At 41.3% G+C, this 21,982-nt stretch overlaps 1 protein-coding gene across 3 annotated transcripts in view; it reads left to right on the top strand.

Annotated features, from left to right (window-relative positions):
* Window positions 1–21,982, top strand: part of Polr3D (RNA polymerase III subunit C53) — a 354,052-nt gene that overhangs the window by 268,636 nt on the left and 63,434 nt on the right. For all 3 annotated transcript variants that reach the window (XM_067142235.2, XM_067142236.2, XM_067142234.2), the window contains one exon: window positions 6,067–6,209. In XM_067142235.2, coding sequence (XP_066998336.1) covers window positions 6,067–6,209 — 143 coding nt within the window. The remainder of the gene's footprint in view (window positions 1–6,066; window positions 6,210–21,982) is intronic.

The following is a 21,982-nucleotide window of genomic DNA, read 5'->3' as shown; positions in this document are numbered from 1 at the left end:
ACAGAGTTATTAACTAGACTCATTTTGTTACCAGTATTTTTAAAAAAGGACATCGTACACTTTGATGTTGTGCAGAAACAAAAGTCTGCGACATCGCCAACTATCGGCCCGTCAAGGATGGGTACCTTTTTCTTGTTTTAAATATTTTTATTATGTTGTATTGTTTGTAATGTTTACGCAATGCATCTGCGTATAATTTTAGAGTTTTGAAGTATTTATTGGTCAGTAATTTGTTGTTGCTCTTTCAGAAACCAATAAAACATGGCGTCTACTATAACGTACGCGTAGGACTGCTCTATCTATATCTCACAGAAGCCACATAACTGGTAGCATATTTGTCCTGCAAGTGTGTACTAAGTGATCTTGTAAAGTGTGGCTCGAGTTGGGCATAAATAACAACAGATATGTCCGTCCAGAAAGTTAATAAGTGGATTAATGCTTTTGAAGCAATGATGAAGGACTTTGAGATGCGCCTTCAATTGTTAACCAGCTCTGCCAACCCCAGGGAAGAGTCCGTAGACTCGCTGAGTCAGGATTTTCGAGACTTCCGAGGCGCCATCTCTTCCGAACTTGCCGTGCTGAAAGAAGAGCTGTGCAAGTTAGCACGGCAGCTCGACCATCAAGAAGCACTCATTGATGAAGGAGAGCAGTACAGCCGTAGAAACTACCTCCTAATCCATGGGGTCTCCGAGGAACCACGGGAGGACATTTACGAAAAAGTGAGGGAAACCTTCCGAGCGAAGCTGAACGTGGACTTCACGATGGAGAGCTTCGAGCGTTGCCACAGGATTGGGCAGCCTCAGTGCTCAGCAGCTGACATGGTATCTACAGGCAGGCGCCCAATAATAGTTAAATTTACGTGTTACCACGAACGTGACCGAGTGTGGAAGGCAAAGCGGCTCCTGAAGGGCACAAAGGTACTCATCGCCGAGTCCCTCACCAAAACCCGAAAGTGCATATTAAACCTGGCCAGGGATCACTTCGGGCCATCCCGCGTATGGACCCAAGACGGACGCATCGTAATTCACCTGCCTAATGGGACGAAAAGATCAATCACCACTGTCGCGGAACTGGACAGCATAAAAAATCTGCGAGATAACTGTGACAATTAAAATGGAACAGCACAGCTCGATAGTGCATCTGCTTGTTATTCATAAGTGTTTTTGTGAGAGAGAGAGAGAGAGAGAGAGAGAGAGAGAGAGAGAGAGAGAGAGAGAGAGAGAGAGAGAGAGAGTGTGTGTGTGTGTGCGTGTGCGTGTGTGTGTGTGTGTGTGTGTGTTAGTCAGTGTAAGCATTTATCAGGATGTCGAGGTAAGTTGCATGCTATTTCTGTTCTACTATTTCGTTAACATACCGTTATTCAGCTGATCCAGAGCTCTGTACCTGACACTGACCTTGGCAACATTCCCCCTCTCACCCCATCACCTCTCACCACCAGCTTGCTCCTCAAACAGGCATTATCTCCCTCCACCAACTGTTTACAGTGTTGCCATGTCAACGCACTCTCCTTGGTAGCGCACTTCGACGAAATTCAAGCCATAATGAGGGAAAATAATATCCATATTTTTGCTATTAGCGAAAGCTGGCTTACACCGAGCATACCCTCTGGTATGGTACAACTTGACCGGTATTCCCTCTTACATCATGATAGATCCGATGGCAGAAGAGTACGGCCTTGTACTGCAGAAACGATTTAAAAAGCAGAGTGATATCTGTATCATCTAACAATGCACAGCTAGGGCCAGAATTCATGTTTGTTGAAGTCATTATTATCGTAATCTGTAAATTTACGGACGCCAAAAAGACAACATGAATTGGTTCTAATAAAAAGGGCAACACACACAGCAGAGCTGAACATATTTTACTTGAATTTCATCCATACATTTGGCATCTTTTTAAAATTGAAAGTGTTTTATCTCACATATGCACAGGAAGACAAAACTTTTATCCATGCAATTTTACAAACTCCAAGAATAGCAGCTGAAGTGTACAACTGTGAATAAGACTTAAATACGGAAGTTAGTCGATGTATTGACCACCAAGCAAGAACGAATGTTCATATGCATGAAGTGTTTTATATATTGTTTTTATCTTGTACATATATATAAGTTAGTTTAGGAAAAGACGTGTTTTATACACTAGTTTTAAGACCTTCAACATTTTAGACATGCAGTTGCAATATTGTACAGAATGACATATACGCCAGTTCACGCTAAGACGTGCCCCATTTGTATGTAACTAAATGTACATCATCATCATATGGCATTCCTTCAACACCATAATCTTAATCAAAGCTTCATTATATAAATATGTATGTATGGTTCAGCTGAAGATGACCTTGAATATGAGGTCGAAACCGGTCCTGTAGTTTAATATATACAATAAATAAGCATTGATTGGTGGAAATCCTCTCCTATTTTTAATTGAAGTCATTATTAACCAACAGAAACTCCTTATAGTTGTTATATACAAGCCGCCCAAAATAACAAATATGACTGAATTTGAATTTCGCTTACTTGACCTACTGCCTAGCTACGAGCATATTATTGCCGTAGGAGACTTCAACATTAAACCTGCTTACTAAAACGCACGAAACTAAACAATTTGACATGTTTTCTTCCTGTGATATGACCATCCTCCGTTTAGAGCCTACTAATCATACTTACACAGAAAACTACGAAACACACACGCTCATTGACCACATTGTGACAAATAACCCAAACAAAGTTATAACTCGCGGCCAGATTCCAGTCCCAGCCATCTCCACTCATGACCTTATCTACCTATCCTACTCCCTCCGAATGCCAAAATATAAACCTAAGTATGTTATTTCCAGAAACGCAAAAGACATGGATATGGACGAGTTAAGACATGACGCTTACAATCTACCCTGGAATGACATACTCCTATTGGACGATATAGACGCCAAAGTAGACAAGTTCAACTCCCTTGTAATCACTCTGTACGATAAACACACCCCTTAGCAACAGATAAGTTACATGCCCATCTTGTCCCTGGCTAAATAATGAAATAAAAAACATGATCGCCCACCGTGATGCATTTTACCGACGCTTTAAACGTACTCGTGACCAAAGTGACTTCGAAAATTATCGGGTCCTTAGAAATAGAGTTAAACAGTTCGTTAGAAACCGCAAATTTACATATTTGCAAAACATGACTGCAAACATGAATTCTGGCAGTGCTTGGAACACGCTTCGTTCCTTAGGCATGGGGAAACCTCGACAACAACCCCATGTGCCAGACATACCACTCGATAAGTTAAATAAGTTTTTTACTGAAGAAAGAACACCCCCTAATATACTAAATTCCCCAAACTCAGTACCCAACTCCGTTATGAACCCTTTACCTGACCAACATTTCACATTCCACCCTGTTACTGCTAATAACGTTAAAAAAGTATTATATTCTATCAAATCAAAAGCCAGAGGAGTGGATGACATCCCTATAACTTTCTTACACAACATTATTGGTGCTGTTTTACCAATTATTACCCACATTTTCAACTACTGCCTTTAAAACGGAACCTTTCCTTCACTATGGAAACTAGCTAATGTTATCCCTGTGCCTAAGAAACCTGACCCCTCCCTACCATCCCACTACAGACTAATTTTTATCTTACCAGCGATTTCCAAAGCGCTCGAGCGTCTGGTTCATGAGCAGGTGTTGGAATACTTAAATAACCATTCTCTCCTAGACCCATTGCAATCTGGCTTCAAGAAGGGACACAGCACAGCAACTGCCCTGCTCAAAGTGACTGATGACATACGGCACGCAATCGACCAAAGACTAGTGACAATACTTACTCTCCTCGATTTCAGTAGCACATTTGACACTATAAACATCCAGACTCTATTAAACAAAATGCAATCTTACTACTTCGATCAACGAACTAATAATTTATTTTCATCGTACCTCAAAAATCGTGCGCAACGAATTATAACCCTTGATCAAACCTCTCACTGGCGAACCAGGAAGGAAGGCACGCCGCAGGGTAGTGTTTTAGGCCCATTGCTCTTTATTTTGTATATAAATGACATTTCCTCTAATTTAAAGAATTGTAGCTACCACCTTTATGCGGACGACTTACAAATTTACTGTCACTGTAAGACCTCGGATTTGCCGCATGCCATAGCAGGCATCAATGCTGACCTTCGGCGACTTAACGCTTACTCCTTGAAAAATTCCCTCCTTAATCCCTCCAAGATGCAAGCAATCATTATTGGCTCTCAAAAATTGTTGGCCACACTAAGATACGAAACTATTCCTCCAGTTATACTGAATGGTAGAGTTATTCCATTCAGCCAAACTGTGAGAAATCTAGGAGTGACAATGAACGAAACTTTAAATTGGTCTGAATATATTAAGAATGTGTGTAAAAAAATATTTTCGATACTTCATTCGGTTAAAAGAAACAGTGATATTTTACCTTGTAATGTGAGAGTCAAACTCATACAAACGCTAGTGCTTCCCGTCCTCGACTACTGTGACTTCATCCTGGTAGACGCAACAAAAGAGCAGACTTCGAAACTTCAGCGTGCGCTTAATTGTTGCCTTAGATTTATATACAGTCTGAGTTATGATACACATGTCACCCCATACTATCACATTATTTCATGGCTGAAACCTGACAAACGACAAATGTATCACATACTGATATAGATATACAGACTGCTCTCTGAAGACAGACCACTATACATTTCATCCCATCTTAAGTATATGTCCTCCTTTCACAGCAGTAATACCCGCTCTGGTTCCTCCCTTTCTATTCCTCTTCACCGATCCTCTATGTACAACAATTCCTTTGTTGTGGCGGGTTCTAGACTTTGGAATTCCCTGCCTGTCAGTGTCAGAAATTCCACCTCATTACTTAAATTTAAGACTGCTTGCCGAGACTACATGCTGAATGCAGCTGACTAACTTGTATGACTGGAATGAATGAATGATAGAATTAATGTGAGTTAGAAAAGTGTAATGTATTTTTGTGTAGATTAGTATTTACTCTATAATATGTACTCAAACTCTGCTCTCAATGATGTATCACTACAGTGGTTAAGTGTAAGAGAGGGCCAAGAGCCCTAACTTCGCCACCTACAAAGGCATAATAAATAAATAAATAAATGAATAAATAAATAAATAAATAAATTATATCCAGGTTTGAAAATTTCTGCCTAATACTGTCCATTATCAAAAGATACTCTTGGTATCTATATTTGTTTCCAATAAGATTGAAGTATGATATTTTTTACTTGGGTATCGCTGAATATAGCACTAGTGGGTGTTCCTCCTAATCAATACAGGCCAAGTTGGTACACGGTTATATAACAACCACTAGTGCTATATTCATACATATCATCATCATGGAATCTGAAGCTCATAAATTATGATTATCAGTACTAAAATATCATATCGAAAGTGTTATTGCAACATCCCTACATAGTGTTGGTTTTATAGTGAGGTCTTGCGAGTACTGGAGCTCCAACAGTGCTGAACTCTTGATGTGATGTATATAGATTGTTAGATTGCAATGATTACAATTGTATTTCAAGAAGTAAATTAAGAGTAAAAATTATGTTTGGTAAAAAGTAATGATTACAAGTAAAAATTACTTAAAGCATTATTCTTTACAAGTAATTTGATTATTTTTACTCAGTTACTTCCCCAACTCGGCAAATAACACTCTCGTAAATCAGATCAGAACTCAGTAGAATTGAAAAAGTCATTTCCTTCTCCATATCTCATAAATGTAAGATAACTAGTTATTTCGGAACACTTCTTTATTTATTGCTTCGTTATGATAATTCCGTAATGAATGAATGAATGCAAAAATGCAATGAATTACAGAATGCCAAACATTATTTTTGTGTAACACTGGTATAACTAGTACAGATGACAGTTGATAGGTTGAATGTCTAGTTTGATCTTCACTCCAACTACATTTAAATAATAAAGCAAGGGTTTATTCTATTGAGTTGGTAGGCTCTTTTTTTTTTTTTTTTTAAGGACTTCTCCTCTTTTGGCTTATTGTTGACTTAAATTCTCTTGCAGTAAAACAAGAGCCTGTAGATGAGGGACCCAAAACCAAGATGGAACTAGAAGACGATCAAGAAGAGGTAGAGGATCCAGAATTGAATGAAAGAACTGTGGCAGAGTTTTTCAGGCGTGGGGCTACTCAAATGTTTTTCTTGCAGGTAAGTCATTTCATATAATTAAATTTGTGTTCAAGTTTTCAAAATGGAAAAGTAAAGAGAATTATCGTCCAAAGATATCTATCTAAAAATTGATATTACTGTATTTCGTGGTGTATTAGATCCCCTAACGTGTTAGACCACCCTGGCTTTTTTAGACAAAGAAAATTTTTAAAGTGAAGCTGGCGTAGAAGATCGCCCAACGTAATTCGTCAGAGAACAAAGATTCTGCTTTGAAGAGCATGTGCAGGCTGTACAGCAGCTGTGATGAAATCACACAAATTTGTGAATAGTTTCCTCCATCCAACCCACACAATAAAAACATACATGTGGTACATCTGTGTTCTTACATGAAATGAATTTCATTATCGGTTTCATATTGACTATAAAGATAATTCTTAAAATGAATTACAAATAAAATTTCCCACCTATTCAGTACAAAGTTATTACCATTTCAAATGGTTTTTCTACAACATTACATTATGAAAGGACATGTTTCAACCTTACTAGAGGTCATCTTCAGCTTAAAGATTACTAAGAAACAAGATATACATATAAAACAGTGGTACAGAAATAATATAAAAAATTACACAGATACTATATAACTCAGTATTTTAAAACGTATATCGTTGTTCAATCTCGTCCTGAGATAAAGAACTAGTTTGAACAAAGTGGGTACATGTTACGATGAAAAATAGATTAACTGGAAGAGTTCCTTGGAAAAATGTTGGGCTGTATTCATTAAATCATCAAATGTTTCCTGTTGTTTTCAGTTCCGGAACAGAGTACAAGTTTTAGATTCCATGATTTCTTTGGGAAGAGCAACAATGTAAACCAGGAATTTGAAGTGAAAATCAGAAAGTCGAGTGTGAGAATGAAATTGTTTTTATGAATAAACAAGTTTAATGGATAAAAGTGACAAAAAATAATTACTCGGTCTTTCTACAAGTCCCATGCATGTGTGGTTCAAGGAGGGTTGATGTCGGTACTGACCCGGGACTGCCCAGCGCTTGTGTTCGCTAGGGGAAACGGCGAATGAGGGGAGGGATAGCGAGTTGAAAGATAGGAAGTTGAACCTCTGATAATGTAAGGTTTCACACAAACCATCTGAAATGGTAATAACTTTGTATTGAATACGTGGAAAAGTTTATTTGTAATTTATTTTAAGTATTATCTTTATACATCTGTGTTCCATAGTTTAAAAATGTCCGCCTCGGTAGCGTACTGCAGCTCCGATGATGTCGCACAAATAGGTGAACAGTCTCCTATGTCCAACACTCGCATTGCAAGCTTGTGTGTCTGTTTTGTGGTTAAGGATATCCGTTAGCCCAAGTTCAGTTCCTGATACTGCCAGAGATTTAAGAATAGCAGGAAGATTGATATGTGGTAAAATGGTAAATGCAGCTAATCTCCAATGGTGGTGTACGTAAAAGGAGCTGCACCACCTCGGGATGAGGACAAGAGTTTACTTTAGTTCAGAAATATTCATGGATGTTGCTATTAATAAAGCAGGCAAGATCATTAACAAAGTAATGTAAAATAGTGTGTATGTTTATAGTGTTATAATTTATATTGTTGTTGCAGTGTGTTTGTCAGACTGGAAAGGTTTTGTTACACCCACAAGGAAAAGCGATCCATGGTGTTCCCCGCGTGATGGTACTAATCACAAGTAGTTTCATGGTTCTAATAAAATCATCCCTTGGTCACCCCTATTAGTCTCCTCTTATGGCAGGCAGAGGATACCGTGGGTGTATTCTTTGTCTGCGTCCCCCACCCACAGGGGTTAGACAGAGATAAAAAAAAAAGTGGTCCATCACTTTGAAAAATGAAGTAACGGGCGAAGAAAGGCAAAGGCCACGAAGGGCGTGAAAATGAGACTCCCTAGGCCTTGAATATTCTAATACCGTCGGGGTCGAAAAAGAGCAAGAGTTGACCAAGGGAGGTCGGACAGGATAGATGAAAGTGAGGAGCCTGGCACAAGTAAGTAGAAGCAATGCCAGGACTCACTTAAGGCCCCGTGGTCGCCAAACCACGTGTGTATTTTTACAGGTATGTTTATAGTGTTGTAGTCTGTATTGTTGTTACAGTGTGTTTGACAGACTGAAAAGTTTTTGTTACATTTAACTAAGTCAACACTGGAAAGTATGGCTTCTTTTTAAAAAAAATACTTGCGAGTATTACCACTAGGTTACGTACACAATAGGTTTGTGATTAGGAACAGCAGAGTGTGGCTCACTGTGGGTTTACAGTACCCGTGATTAGTACCATTGTGAGAAACACCACGGGTCTGGGCATTGCCTGTGATTAGTACCACTACATGAGCGACACAGTGGGTCTGTGTTGTCTGCGAGTGGCGCCATTATGTGAGAAACACCATAGGTCTGTGTTACCTGTGCGGTGTACAATACTTGTATTACCGTAATGTGTGGAACACGGTGAGTCGACGCTATTTTTTATTAGTACCGCAACAGGACAGATAACATGGTTCTACTTTACTAGCGATCAGTACCATTATGAGGGGCCGTTGAACTGGATTTTGGACCCCTTTAGACAATAAGCATCCTCGATTCGGGATTGTGCTTTAGAAGCAGTCCCATGGCCAGTAATACTTTTTTTTTCTAGTGGCTTTATGTCGCACAGACACAGATGGGTCTTATGTTGACGATGGGATAGAAAAGGCCCAAGAGTGGGAAAGAAGCGGCCCATTCATTCTTCATCACATTTTTTATTCTGGTCAGTGGGTGATTTTGACCTTTTAAATTGTCATTACATTTCGTACCATTAGGGGCTGATTACCTAGATGTTAGGCCCCTTTAAACAACAAGCAGCAGCATCATCATCATCATCATCATCATCATCATCATCTATAAAAACATGGAGTTAACGAATGAATGAAATTAAACTTTATGATAATAAAACGAATTACCTCCACATCTTTAGATATCCCAATTTTTATTTTTTAAATTATTTTTGTCATGAAACTTCTGGTACTATCCAGGCACTTGATAGCATACTGGTACAAGATGATGATAAATTCAAATGAAAGCTGTGGTTTACTGTGTGAAAAGCCTACTGCTCAACTGACTGGCAGTTTCATCTTTTGTGTCAGTATTGCATAATATGATAAATTAAACTGTATATCCAACCCTTATCCCTTTTCTTTAATGGGTCGAGTACAAATAGAGTTTTCACGACTGGATGCCCTTCCTGCCGTCAACAGGAGTTGATGAGATGGAATAAATGACATAAGAGTAAATAAAACTGATTATACATTATCAGATCACCTTGTATACTAGTAAACAGGAGGCAGGGAGGTTTGTATTGCTCAGTGAGACTATGGATAGCAACATGAGCTTAGTGACTTGGTTGCCACACAAGCAGACTTTTCTAACCTTACGAGTGTCATTGATGTACTCCTGTACTGTACTGTACTGACATCCAGGGATCAACAAATATTACAGAGGGTGGTGCAAAAACATTGTTGGTTGTTTGTAAAAATAATCACCAGGGAATTTTCAAGTGCTATACAAAGTACAGCCACTCGCATGTCTGCAGAATAGGGTTTCATTGTCGAGCAGCTCCTCATTGGCCAAATATTCCCCTCTCAATAAAAAGCGCCATTTGGCATGGTGAAAAGAGCGATGCTACTGGAAACTAGTAATTAGGGGTGATGTATCACACTATAAATTGTGGCAATGTGACAGGAGGATTTGCTATCTGTGTGGCATGGACTGAGCCTGGCAGTGTCATGCTGTCATACTGCGTACTGTGGAAGATCGACCCCTTTGCGGTATCCCCTGACTAATACCAATATAAATGGTCCGTTATTGGACATTATAAATTTTCCAGCTAGCTCATTCTTGGTTGCCAGCGTTTCGCCCTCGTGTGCTAGGGTGGGCTCATCAGTTGGTACCTAGCACACAGTTGGTACCAACTGATGAGCCCACCCTAGCACACGAGGGCGAAACGCTGGCAACCAAGAATGAGCTAGCTGGAAAATTTATAATGTCCAATAACGGACCATTTATATTGGTATTATAAATTTGCTCATTCAGGACAAATATTTCAGATTCCCTATGGGAATCTACATCTATATCATCCCCTGACTGTCGTAAGAGGCGACAAGAAGGGGCGACCTAGGCGCGGATATGGATTGTGGTTTGGTACAATGTGTTAAACCTCCTGTGGATGGGAGGGGCTGAATACATTCACAGGTAATCCCTGCCTGTCGTAGAAGGCGACTAAAAGGGTCATGTGGCCATGGTCCCCTCTTTATTGTTTATTGTTTTCTTTTAGGGTTAGTTGTAGACCATTTCAAAATTTGATATGCGCGCTGCTTGGATATGGGCCCCTTACGTGTGCGGCTCCGCCCAAGAGCCCACATTTGACCACCCAGGGATCTTGCGGGTGGGAGCGTCATGTACCCTTGCAGTAGTATCCGCCTGACAACACAGGTCCCCGCACAGCCGAATGCCAGAAGGACATATTATTTATTGTAACCGGTACTTTAACGATTAAACAAACACAGATAAAGGGAGGAAAGTAAATCAAATTACAAGGTACCTAAACACTATACACACCGTAATCATGTAATGAACTGTGGCAAAAACAGCAGAAGTAAATATCAGTGAGGGGAACTTGACAATAACAAACAAGGAACGTGGGACGTAACTGGGAACCTACCGAGGGCATGGATATGTCTAGGTTGTGGTTCGGAAAAATTAACAGTGATCTTTGATTTTCAAAATATTATTTACAGAAATGACTTTACAAAATAAATAAATTAGAACAGTTTCAGTCAATGTGGAAAATACCGATACACCTTTCGTAAGATACAGATACATGTTCTTAGAGACACATAAGTTATATATTCTTTGACAAGAGCTTCTTACAAGTTCAAAGAGTTAAGCAAGTACATCTCGGTACAAATCAAATTCCACAAATACAATATTGAAGGTAAGAGGAAGCACAAAATACTATTACGTTTTAGAGTGAAATCAAAACTAGCTTTTCACATCTGATCAAAAGAGTGGCGATTAGGGCAAACTCATGTTATACACCAACGAAAACTAAATGGGACTTAAAATCAGACAGAAAGCAACATTTATTATTTTTTCTCTATATTTAGTGCTCTGTTATGCCTTTGCAGGTGAGATGTAGTGTTTATAGTGCACTGTGTCTTCTGGTATGGGCTATATCAAATTTGTTACTTTCATTGACCTGTCTCAGTCTCATCCTTGGCTTTGACAATATGAAAGTGACTGAGGTATGAGTGATGCTAGTAATACCATTGCTTATGCAGCCAGTCCCTGTTATGAATGGTGTGAAAATATCGCTCAAAGGGTCGGTTGGTGCATGCATTTCAGTAGGCTTGGCAGACTGATATGTAATAGCAGCGGCTGGCTCGGTGAGGAAAGCAACGGGAAACTACCTCACTCCTCATTTCCCTAGTACGCCTCTTCAGTGACGCCTAGGCTATTTATGACAGCTGTTGGTGGAGCTGCAGAGGATCAAACCAGCCTTCGGGCTGAATACCCAACATACATACAGAGTGCTCTGTACACGCTATGGGGTACATGCTATTGCGGGTGACTGGAGGAAGGGAGTCCTAGTGCTCATTGCCTCACTCATCCCGTATTAGGCATCGTCCAACATCGGACCCCGGGCAGTACCGGCTATGACCAGGTGGGTATTGCCTTGGCAGCTTGGTTCGGCTACAGAGGCCCCTGATCTGAGTGGGTGGCATTCGGGGATGATGATTTTGGGCATGGGTCGCCCATCCCGAGGTGGTCCCCCCCCCGAAGTCTTTAACTTTTGCTTCCCTGAGAGATTCAACTCCCAGGGAACCTGCGCAGCGTGAAGGAATGGGATCCAGCTTCCCTAGGTGTCCGGTTGCTACTAGTGTTGGCTACTGAATGTATGATTCGAAGCAGTGTATCGATTCATTCAAGTGTCCGAGTGAATCGATTCACAGGAACGGCGAGCTCACGGCACACGATTCAGCTTACTCCCAGCGGACAGTACTGAGTGGCGCACTCACTGGACGTTGACGGGGAGCCGAGCTTCCGCTGCAGCGAGACAGTGAATCATAGCACATCGAAAGAATCGTGAACGAGCGCGGCTCAGTGAGACACATGATACACACGGTTCCTTATCGGCTCACTGGACACGCGGAGAGCCGAGCTTCCGCTGCAGCGAGACATACAGTGAGCCATGGCACATCAAAAGAATCGTGAACGAGCGCGGCCCACTGAGACACATGATACACACGGCTCCTTATCGGCTCACTGGACACGCGGAGAGCCGAGCTTCCGCTGCAGCGAGACATACAGTGAGCCATGGCACATCGAAAGAATCGTGAGCGAGCGCGGCTCAGTGAGACACAAGATACACACGGCTCCTTATCGGCTCACTGCAGCGAGACATACAGTGAGCCATGCTACAATGAAAGAATCGTATGCTATAATGGACTCTCGAGCTCAGCTCATTTGAAAATAATACCCATTTGCATTCACTGTCCTCTTCTTACAGGGAGGTTTAAATAATAGATGGATTTATTTGCAGTGTTAAAAAGGTAGTCACAACATAATTCTGAAGTAGCTAGTAAGTAGGTAGGCTATTAGGTTATACTATTTATTAGTTTAATGAATCTTAGTATTATAACTTAGTTGACATTTGACAATTAAACTCGACTCTAGCCTGCCCTATGACTATGAGTCATGCTCATGACCACTCAGAAGTACCTGTTTTATATTGGGAAGAACGGCTCAGTATTCTCTCAGTTCATATCTCACATCGTTGCACAAGACTTCAATCATATGTGGAAAGACGCAATAACAGTATGTTGAATCAGAAAACCAGCGGGCTACTGTATATCTCGGGTAGCCTATACAAAATATGACTATTAAGAAACATCCTCAGCTGATAGAAAAATACTTTTTAAAAAATGACTGAGCGAGTTGTCGTGCGGTTAATATCGCGTGGCTATGCGCTTGCATTCGGGGGATGGTGGGTTCGAATCCCACCGTCGGCAGCCGTTAAGATGGTTTTTCCGTAGTTTCCCCATTTTCACACCAGGAAATGCTGGGACTGTACCTTAATTCAGGTCATGGCTGCTACCTTCCTAATCCTAACCTTTCCCACCCTGCGTTGCCGGAAACCTTCGATGTATTAGAGTAACTAGCATTTTTTCTAAGAAAGGAGTTCATAGAATGAAGACCAGATGGCAGCTGCGAGCACTGAATGCTGTTGCTGCTGTCTTACCAGCACATACTACACAGATGCAGTAGGAGCGGCGACCAATGAACCGTGAATCGGATCACTGTATCGATTCAGTAACGTGAATGGAATCAAATGAATCGATTCATTAAAATGAATCGAATGTCCCATCACTAGTTGCTACCAGAACAGATGGGCATGTTTTTAAGCTGGTGAAATCTATCCTTTTTAGTAGACACATTGAAGGCATCTACGGCGAACTTGAGGATCTCAAGAAAATGCGCAACGGTAGTTTGATTTTGAAGACTCGTACAGCACTGCAAGCTGATCAGTTGCTTAAGTGCGACCACTTTGGCGAAATCCCCCTCAAATTGGAGGAGCACAAATCCTTGAATCTGGTTCACGGAGTCATCTTTCACCGCGACCTTATTTTGAACACTGACGACAAGTTGATGGAAGACATCAAGAACTGCGGCGTGACACACGTCCGGCGCATTACGCGCATGGTCAACGGTAAAGACGTTGCCACCGGTGCCTTAATTGTCTCCTTCAAGTTGTCAGTGTTACCAGAGAAAGTCAAGGTAATAACTTATCGTTGCGATATGAGGCCGTACATCCCACCTCCTATGCGATGCTATCAATGCCAGAGATTCCGACATATGGTATCTCGTTCGAATCAGTCTGTGTGTGGTACATGTGGACGAGTAGCTCACTGCCCGGAGGAATGCATAACTCCATACAAATGCACTAACTGCTCTGGTCTTAATTCTCCTCGGGATCGGAACTGTCCGACATATCTGAGTGAGAGGAAGATCCAGGAGATCAAGACCCTGGATGGTCTTTCCTACCGGGAAGCACGCCATAAGTTTATTCCACGAATACCCCTGCCCGTACACTCGACTACAGCATGATAGTTCAGAGTCTCCCAGGTTCGTCTTTCACAACATCGTTACCCATGATGATTGCTGTGCACAAGGTGACTCTTGCTCCTCAGAGCAAAGTTGCAAAGGGAAAAAACTCGAAAAAGGGGGGGGGGGGAGACCACCCAGAACTCTGTGCCGGCTGGCAATTCTAAACCGGCACAGCAAGGGGGGAAGGCTAAGGCCCCCCCTAAGAGGTCGGCGAAAGCCGTGCCCCAGCCGGCGGAGGCGGCATCGTCGACCAGGGCTGGAAAATCAGCCCGTCTAAACTCGAAAAGAAGGCAGCGAAAAAGAATGCACCTACCGGGCGCTCCCGCACTTTCTCTGCGAAAGGGAAATCGTGAGTCTGCACCAGCAGCTACTCTTGCTCCAAAACCTGCGCACTCCCCTCGTAGGGGAAATTCCCGCCCCGGGAAAGCATTGAAGTTCTTGGCGTCAACCCTGCGGTCTGTCGATGGCGGGATGGACGTCGAGCTGTTATCTACATCTACGGTTGTAGATGTTGATAGTGTTTAGTTTCACGAGCATCTTGTCTCTCAAAACCTAACACACTTTTTATAGTCCACACTATGGCACTGTTACAATGGAATTGTAACGGTTATGACAGGCGTCTTGCTGAGATGCATCAGCTCATTGGTCAGTTCGCGGCGAGTATAGTCTGTATTCAGGAGACAAACTTCAGACCAGGTCATCATACAATCTTGAAAAATTTGACTATATGTGACAGAACAATATTATGCTCCGTCGATCTGATACCTGTAGCGAAGAGGTTCTTCTAAGAACCCCACTGGAAGCTGTTGCATTGCGGATACTGCTGCTTGTCATAACAGTGTGTAACGTTCATTTTCCACCAGGCCAACCTCTTAACATAAATGATGTCGCTGATCTTACAGATCAGCTTCCTCCTCCCTTCCTTTTATTGGGCGACTTTAATGCTCTGCATCCCATATGGGGCTCTGAAACTCCTTGCCCCAGGGGAAGGGAGTTGGAAACATTAATAACAGAGCTAGATCTTTGTATTTTGAACACAGGGGAACCAACTCATTTCAGTGTATGTTACGGCACATACTCTCGCATAGATTTAAGTCTATGCAGCCGAGCGTTGGTTCCCCTGTTTCGATGGAATACACACAATTATATCTGTGACAGTGACCATTTTCCGATTTGAAACAGAAATCCGTCGAGGCTCCTCCTCGATGGATTCTTAAACATGCTGATTGGCCAAAGTTCCGATCACTCGTTATCTTTAACAATGAGACCAGGCGGACTGTAGACGGCGATATAACTTACGTAACACAAGTTATCCTTGCTGCTGCTGAGGAGACCATTCCCTCCTTCTCAGGGACTCCTCGCCAAAAACTTGTTTCTTGGTGGAACGAAGAAATTGCAGCAGCTGTCAAAGAACGCCGTCGTGCTCATAACCGTTATTGAAGGCAGGTTACTGTGGCCAACTTGATAACATTTAAACAACTCCGCGCTATGGCGCGAGTTCTTATTCGCCCAAGTAAGAAGGCTTCCTGGTAGAAATATGTGTCGTCTATGACGTCACATACTCCATCATCTCAAGTGTGGACTAAACTTCGATGTATTTCGGGTTTCCAAGGTTCATCTTCTGTACCGGGAGTTTCCATTGCAGGCATTATCGTCACTGAACCATGCTCAATTGCTAACCATGTAGCTAGCCATTTCACGGATGTGTCTGGCCCCGGGAATTACCATCATGATTTCCTCGCTGTGAAGCGGGAGGCAGAACGTAATCACCTCGGTTTTGCCACTCACGCTTCAGAGGACTATAATGTGCCCTTTACAGAGTGGGAACTCCGCAGTGCCTTGGTGCTTTGCAAGGACACGTCCCCGGGCCAGACAATGTCCATAACCAGATGTGGAAACACCTTAGTGAGGATAGTCTATTATATCTCCTTTGATTGTTCAACCGAATCTGGATAGAGGGTGAGATTCCGTCTCGGTGGCGAGAGGGCATAGTTTTTCCTCTCCTCAAACCTGCCAAAAATCCCAAGTATGGAGAAAGCTATAGACCTATTTGTGTCACAAACTGCTTGTGTAAGCTATTTGAGAGGATGGTAAATCGCCGACTTGTGTGGTGTCTGGAGAAACGCGGACTTTTGTCCGAGAACCATTGTGGTTTTCAAGCCGCTCGCTTGACCCCTGACCACCTGATACGCCTAGAGAGTTCTATCCAGGATGCATTTCTCCGCAAACAGCATTTGGTTGCTGTTTCCTTTGACTTAGAAAAGGCCTATGAGACCACATGGCGATATGGTATCCTTTCAGTCCTGCATCAATGGTGATTCCGAGGTAACTTGCCGGAATTTATTGCGAATGTTTTGTCCCTGTGTCTATTCCATGTCTGAGTCGGAAGGGCATATTTGCAATACCACGTTCAAGGAAATGGAGTCCCACAGGGAATGGTCCTTAGTATCACTCTGTTTGCAATTGCCATAAACGGTATTGTTGATAATTAAGAGCTATGAACATATCTATGTCTAAGAAGAATTATAACAGAGAGATAAATATAATCCATCAAAGGTTTATTAATAGAATGATAAATAAAGTGAAAAATGAACCAAAAACAACTTTAATTAAAGAGCAAAAAGAGAAAAAGAAATCTGTAGTTTTAGCTTTTCAAAATAAGCACTGTTATCAACGGGCTAAAATTTTAGAAAAAAGAACATCAATGTCGCATACAAAACGGATAATAATACTAATAAGATAATTTACAATTCGGATAATATAGAGAATAAATGTATATTTAATAAATCAGGAATTTACAAATTAACATTCCAAACATGTAAACAACGATACATAGGACAGCCTGGAAGAAGTTTGGCTGTAAGGTACAAAGAACATGTTAATGCAGTCAAACATAAAAGATATTCGGCAATGGGAGAACATATGGTTGAAAAGAATTATAAATTCACAGACATTTCTAGTGACATGAAATTATTACATTCGGCCAAAAAGGGAAAATTAATGACTGTTTTGGAAAGTTTAGAAATTTATGTTACACAAAACAATTTTGAATCAAGTTTAAACGAGAGAAGTGCAGAAGATAACCCACTGTAGCATATAATCATTTACGGAACAAAAAGAAGAAAAACTTGAAGATCTTAAATTTATATAGTATTCTCATTCAGTTCAACAAAATTTTATGTATTGATCATTTTTATAATATTTCATAAGTTTTAACTCATTGATATGGTGTATTAGGACACAATATTTCTTCGAATTGTAAAAGCAAGATTGTGTTATGTTGTTTTATTCTTTGATCTGACCACTGATGAAGGGAATGATTGAATTCCTGAAACAAATTTGGTTGAATAAATATTTTCTTTCATTAATAAGTGTATTGACAAGGCTGATTCAAATATAACTATTTTAAACATTTCTGCACTACATATAAACGGTATTGTTGCTGCTGCTGCTGCTGATTCAGCAGTAATACTGTCGCTATATGTGGATGATTTTGCTCTCCACTATAGGTCGCGTAATATAGCAGTCACAGAGTGACAATTACGACAAGGTATTAGGAGAGTGGAACATTGGGTCTCAGAACATGGCTTTCGGTTTTCCACCGCAAAGTCCTCTGTTGTCCACTTTTGTTGCCTCCGTACTCTTCACCCACAACCTGAGCTTTATTTAGGAAATGTCGTTTTTCCTGTTGTTGGCACTTACCGATTTCTTGGGCTCCTTTTCGATAGCAAATTATCGTGGGAGCCAGTGTGCGGCAATTAAAAGTGCAATACACTAAGAAGCTGAATATCTTGAAGTTTCTTAGCAGCACTAATTGGGGTGCTGACCGCACGGTGCTCCCACGATTCTATAGGGCTCATATTTTATCCCGGCTAGACTGCGGCAGTGCAGCATATGCCTGAGCAAGACTAAGCGTCCTTGCGAAGCTGAACGGCATCCACCACAGCGGGGTTAGGGTGGCGACGGGAGCTTTTCGTACAAGCCCTATTGCTAGCCTTCTCGCTGAGTCTGGTGTGCCGCCTTTACACCTGAGGTGCCAGCAAATGCTTCTGTCCTATGCTGCAAATTTGCGACAGATGCCACTTCACCCAAGCTATCCGTTCGTATTCAACAATGGAAACCGTTGGCTGTACGTTGCTTGTCCTCGAGCAACGCAGCTGGTTGGAATACACTTGGATAGCAGTCACAGATTGTTTCACGTACTTTCGGTTCCTTTCCTTGTCAGACAACCAAGTGGAGTACCTCTGTGGGTAGTACGACGTCCTGAAATAATCCTGGATCTGCACACTGTCCCGAAGGAAAACACGGACTCTTTGATTTATTAGAGGCTCTTCCTGTCCGTTGTTGGCCGGTATTCAGGTTCATTCTTCGTTTACACGGATGGCTCGAGAACAGACACGAAAGTGGGCTGTGCATTTGTTGCAGACAGTGATAGGTTCTTTTTGTTCTCCCGGAAACTTGTAGTGTGAACAGAGCGGAGCTCTATAACATCTGGGAAGCTCTGTGGTACGCACTGTCCGATGAGCACCAACACTTTCTTCTATGTACCGACTCCTTGAGCTTGCTATAATGTATGGATACCCGTTTCCCTCGGCACCCTCCGGTGCAGCGGATCCAGGACCTGCTGGCCGGGTGTTCGGATGCCGGCACCAGAAGCACGTTTCTGTGGCTCCCAAGCCACATGGGCGTAGAGGGAAACGAGTTAGCAGATAAGGCTGCCAAGGAGGCAGTAACACTGCCACCATTGCCTTACAAGGTTCCAGCAAGTGATATTCGCTCTCAGCTGAGACATCTGGTTATGTCCCATTGGGAGATGGAGTGGCAGGCCACTCCTCTTCCAAATAAGCTGAGAACGATAAAAGGTACAACTATGGTATGGAGGACTTCCCTTCGGGCTTCTCGGTGGGAAGCAGTGGTATTATGTTGTCTTCGGATCGGCCACGGTATCCTGACGCACTCCCGTCTATTGAAAGGAGAACCCCCTCCAGTGTGTACTTGCGGCGATCATGTTACTGTGGTACAGATCCTTATGGAGTGCGTGGACCTGGTCGGTGTGTACCGTAGCCTAAAACTCCTGAGTACCATTTCTCTCATCCTGTGCGATGACGAGCAGTCTGCAGACCTCGTCATCCGTTTTATGAGAGATAGTGTTCTTTTGTGTCGTGTTTTATAATGTACATTGTCTTAGTGTATTTGTGTTAACTGCGCTTTTATCCCTTTGACTGTATTTTAGTTCGTGTTTGCGTATTAAATGTGTTATTTTAATTTCTTATATGAATTATACATATATATTCTGCCCGTTTAAGCCGCAACTAACACATTAGAGACACGAGACCCCCTCAGGGATGCTCAGTAAGGGATTGACATGTTCCATAAAAGAAATGGTGTGGATCAAGGAGATGGGCAGATATCAGTAAATAATGAACCATCGAAATACAATTGATGGTGGATGATTTATTACAAAATAATTCCGTCCTAAGAATTATGATTGTATGAGATGATCACTAAAAATTGTTTTCATAGAAGTCATATTTTATCGAATAATATTTTTGAATGTTAAATTTGATTTTGCTTAGAGAATGATGCTCATACGCATGTCAAATCATGCCGGAAATCTGGAACAAGATTTTAAATGCTTAAGTTACATGACTGATCAAAAAAAAAAAAAAAAAAAAAATTAAAAAAAAAAATGAATAAATTACTTTGTCAATTTCACTTTTTAATTATTTCTCCAATTTAACTCGACCTTTCAGTGATTATCTGTTCAGCGTAACCTCAGAATACACGTGACTTTATGTGATAAAAGTAAGCAGAAAATAAATTTTTAAATTAAATTAAATCTTTAACCATGTGTCATGACCTTAACGCAATGCCGAAACTCAGAACAACGATGGTAACACACACATCAATAATTCCCAATAAAATAAAAATCACTCAACCTGTGGAAATAACAAAATAAAAATTCACGTTATAAGTCTCCCGTTACCATCATCTACCAAGGAAAGAATTGTAACCAACTGCAACTAAGTATACTATTTTACAAATATACACACACGTCCACACGTTATCCGTCCATTTCATGGAAATGGCAGACTTCCATAAATAATTGTTTGCACCTGAAAGAAATAGTACAAATAGTATGGATAATGGTGACTAATAATATCGTCAATATCTGCATCGAACTCAGGACGTTACCAAAATTTATCAAATATCAAGGAATTGAGTAATATTATACAGCTACGATTTTGATATTATTGCGATGACGCTCATCCAGTATGACAAAAAAGGCTCTATCCATCTCATACACTCAATTTTATTTTGTAGGAAGACATGTGGTTTACCTCGTGTTCAATAATATTTTATGAAGACGCTGTCGTCTATGGTTCTCTCACGAAAACAACTCACAAATACATCAAAATAACGATAAATTATTCCTAAATATCCATTCATCATTGCACGCAGAAACATCGCAGAAAATAGATTACATGTGCTTCTGATCAGACGCAAAGATTCGCCCCCAAATAGCACATAAAATCACCATAATCCATGCCACATTTCTCCACATGGCACAGTGTGAGAGGTACAATAGTGAAAATAATTCGCAACATCCGTCCAAAATATCACGGGAAAATTCTCATAAATGACTGGAACCACACGTAAATATAATAATCAGACAATGTCCTCCCTTAAAAGTATGAAATTGAATCCAAAAGAAAGCTATCCGTATCGTTGGCATAGCATTAATATGTGAGATGAGCCTGCTCCCTCGTGCAAAATGTAGCAAACACTTTTGGCAAAATATAAGAGAAATATATTCCGAAGAATAAAAATATCACGCGCACACAATCCTCAATATTATAGTAATTGAATGGAAATGTTACCCGATGGCTGATATTTAAACCTGATATTTGTCTGATGAAACCCGCGTGGTCGCTGATGTTGATGTACCGTCATCACGCACCTTAAAATCACATAGTAAGAGAAAATACAAATCCAACGTCGTATAACACAAGAAACTGACATGGTAAAGATACTAAAAATCTACACAAACTACTGTTCAATCAATAATCCCTTCAAGAAGAAAGTTAACTACTTATTACAGCTACATAGAACAGATAATACTCAGTGTAAATGAAATGTCGACTTAACTTGGATGTCTTGATGACCCTGGTCTCCTTCTTGGCTGGATTCATGGCATTAGGACGCTGCCAGCATTGGTCCTGTCTTTTAGTACTGCATCCTGATGTGGGTGATGTCTCCGGGGCACACAAATTTCTTACTGTAGGTCTTCATTGCCTTTGCCGGTATCGAACTTGTGTTGCTTGAGGTGCACTGAAACTTTCACAAAAATGTTAGTACAAATTCCCCACTCGTGGTTTCACAATTGACATGTAATGATACGTACTTTCTACCTAGACACTATTAACGTCTGTTAGGACCGCAGATGGTCTGTTAAACTGCCAAGAAATGACACTGTTCTCCTCGTGGTGCAAGTAACAGCTGTCCAGGTCTATAAAAGACCTCCCTGCGTAGTGAGCTTCCGAGCAACACGCGTAGCCAGCAGATAAGCAAGAGTAAGAATATTCTAGTACAGGTCCGCTACCTATATTCTGAGCTCTGACGTCATACCTCGTGATTCGATTGACG

This window comes from Anabrus simplex, chromosome 2 (genome assembly GCF_040414725.1).
Source record: "Anabrus simplex isolate iqAnaSimp1 chromosome 2, ASM4041472v1, whole genome shotgun sequence".
In the NCBI taxonomy this organism is placed as follows: domain Eukaryota; kingdom Metazoa; phylum Arthropoda; class Insecta; order Orthoptera; family Tettigoniidae; genus Anabrus; species Anabrus simplex.
Note: the sequence above shows the minus strand (reverse complement) of the source record. Positions and strands in the feature narration are given on the sequence as shown.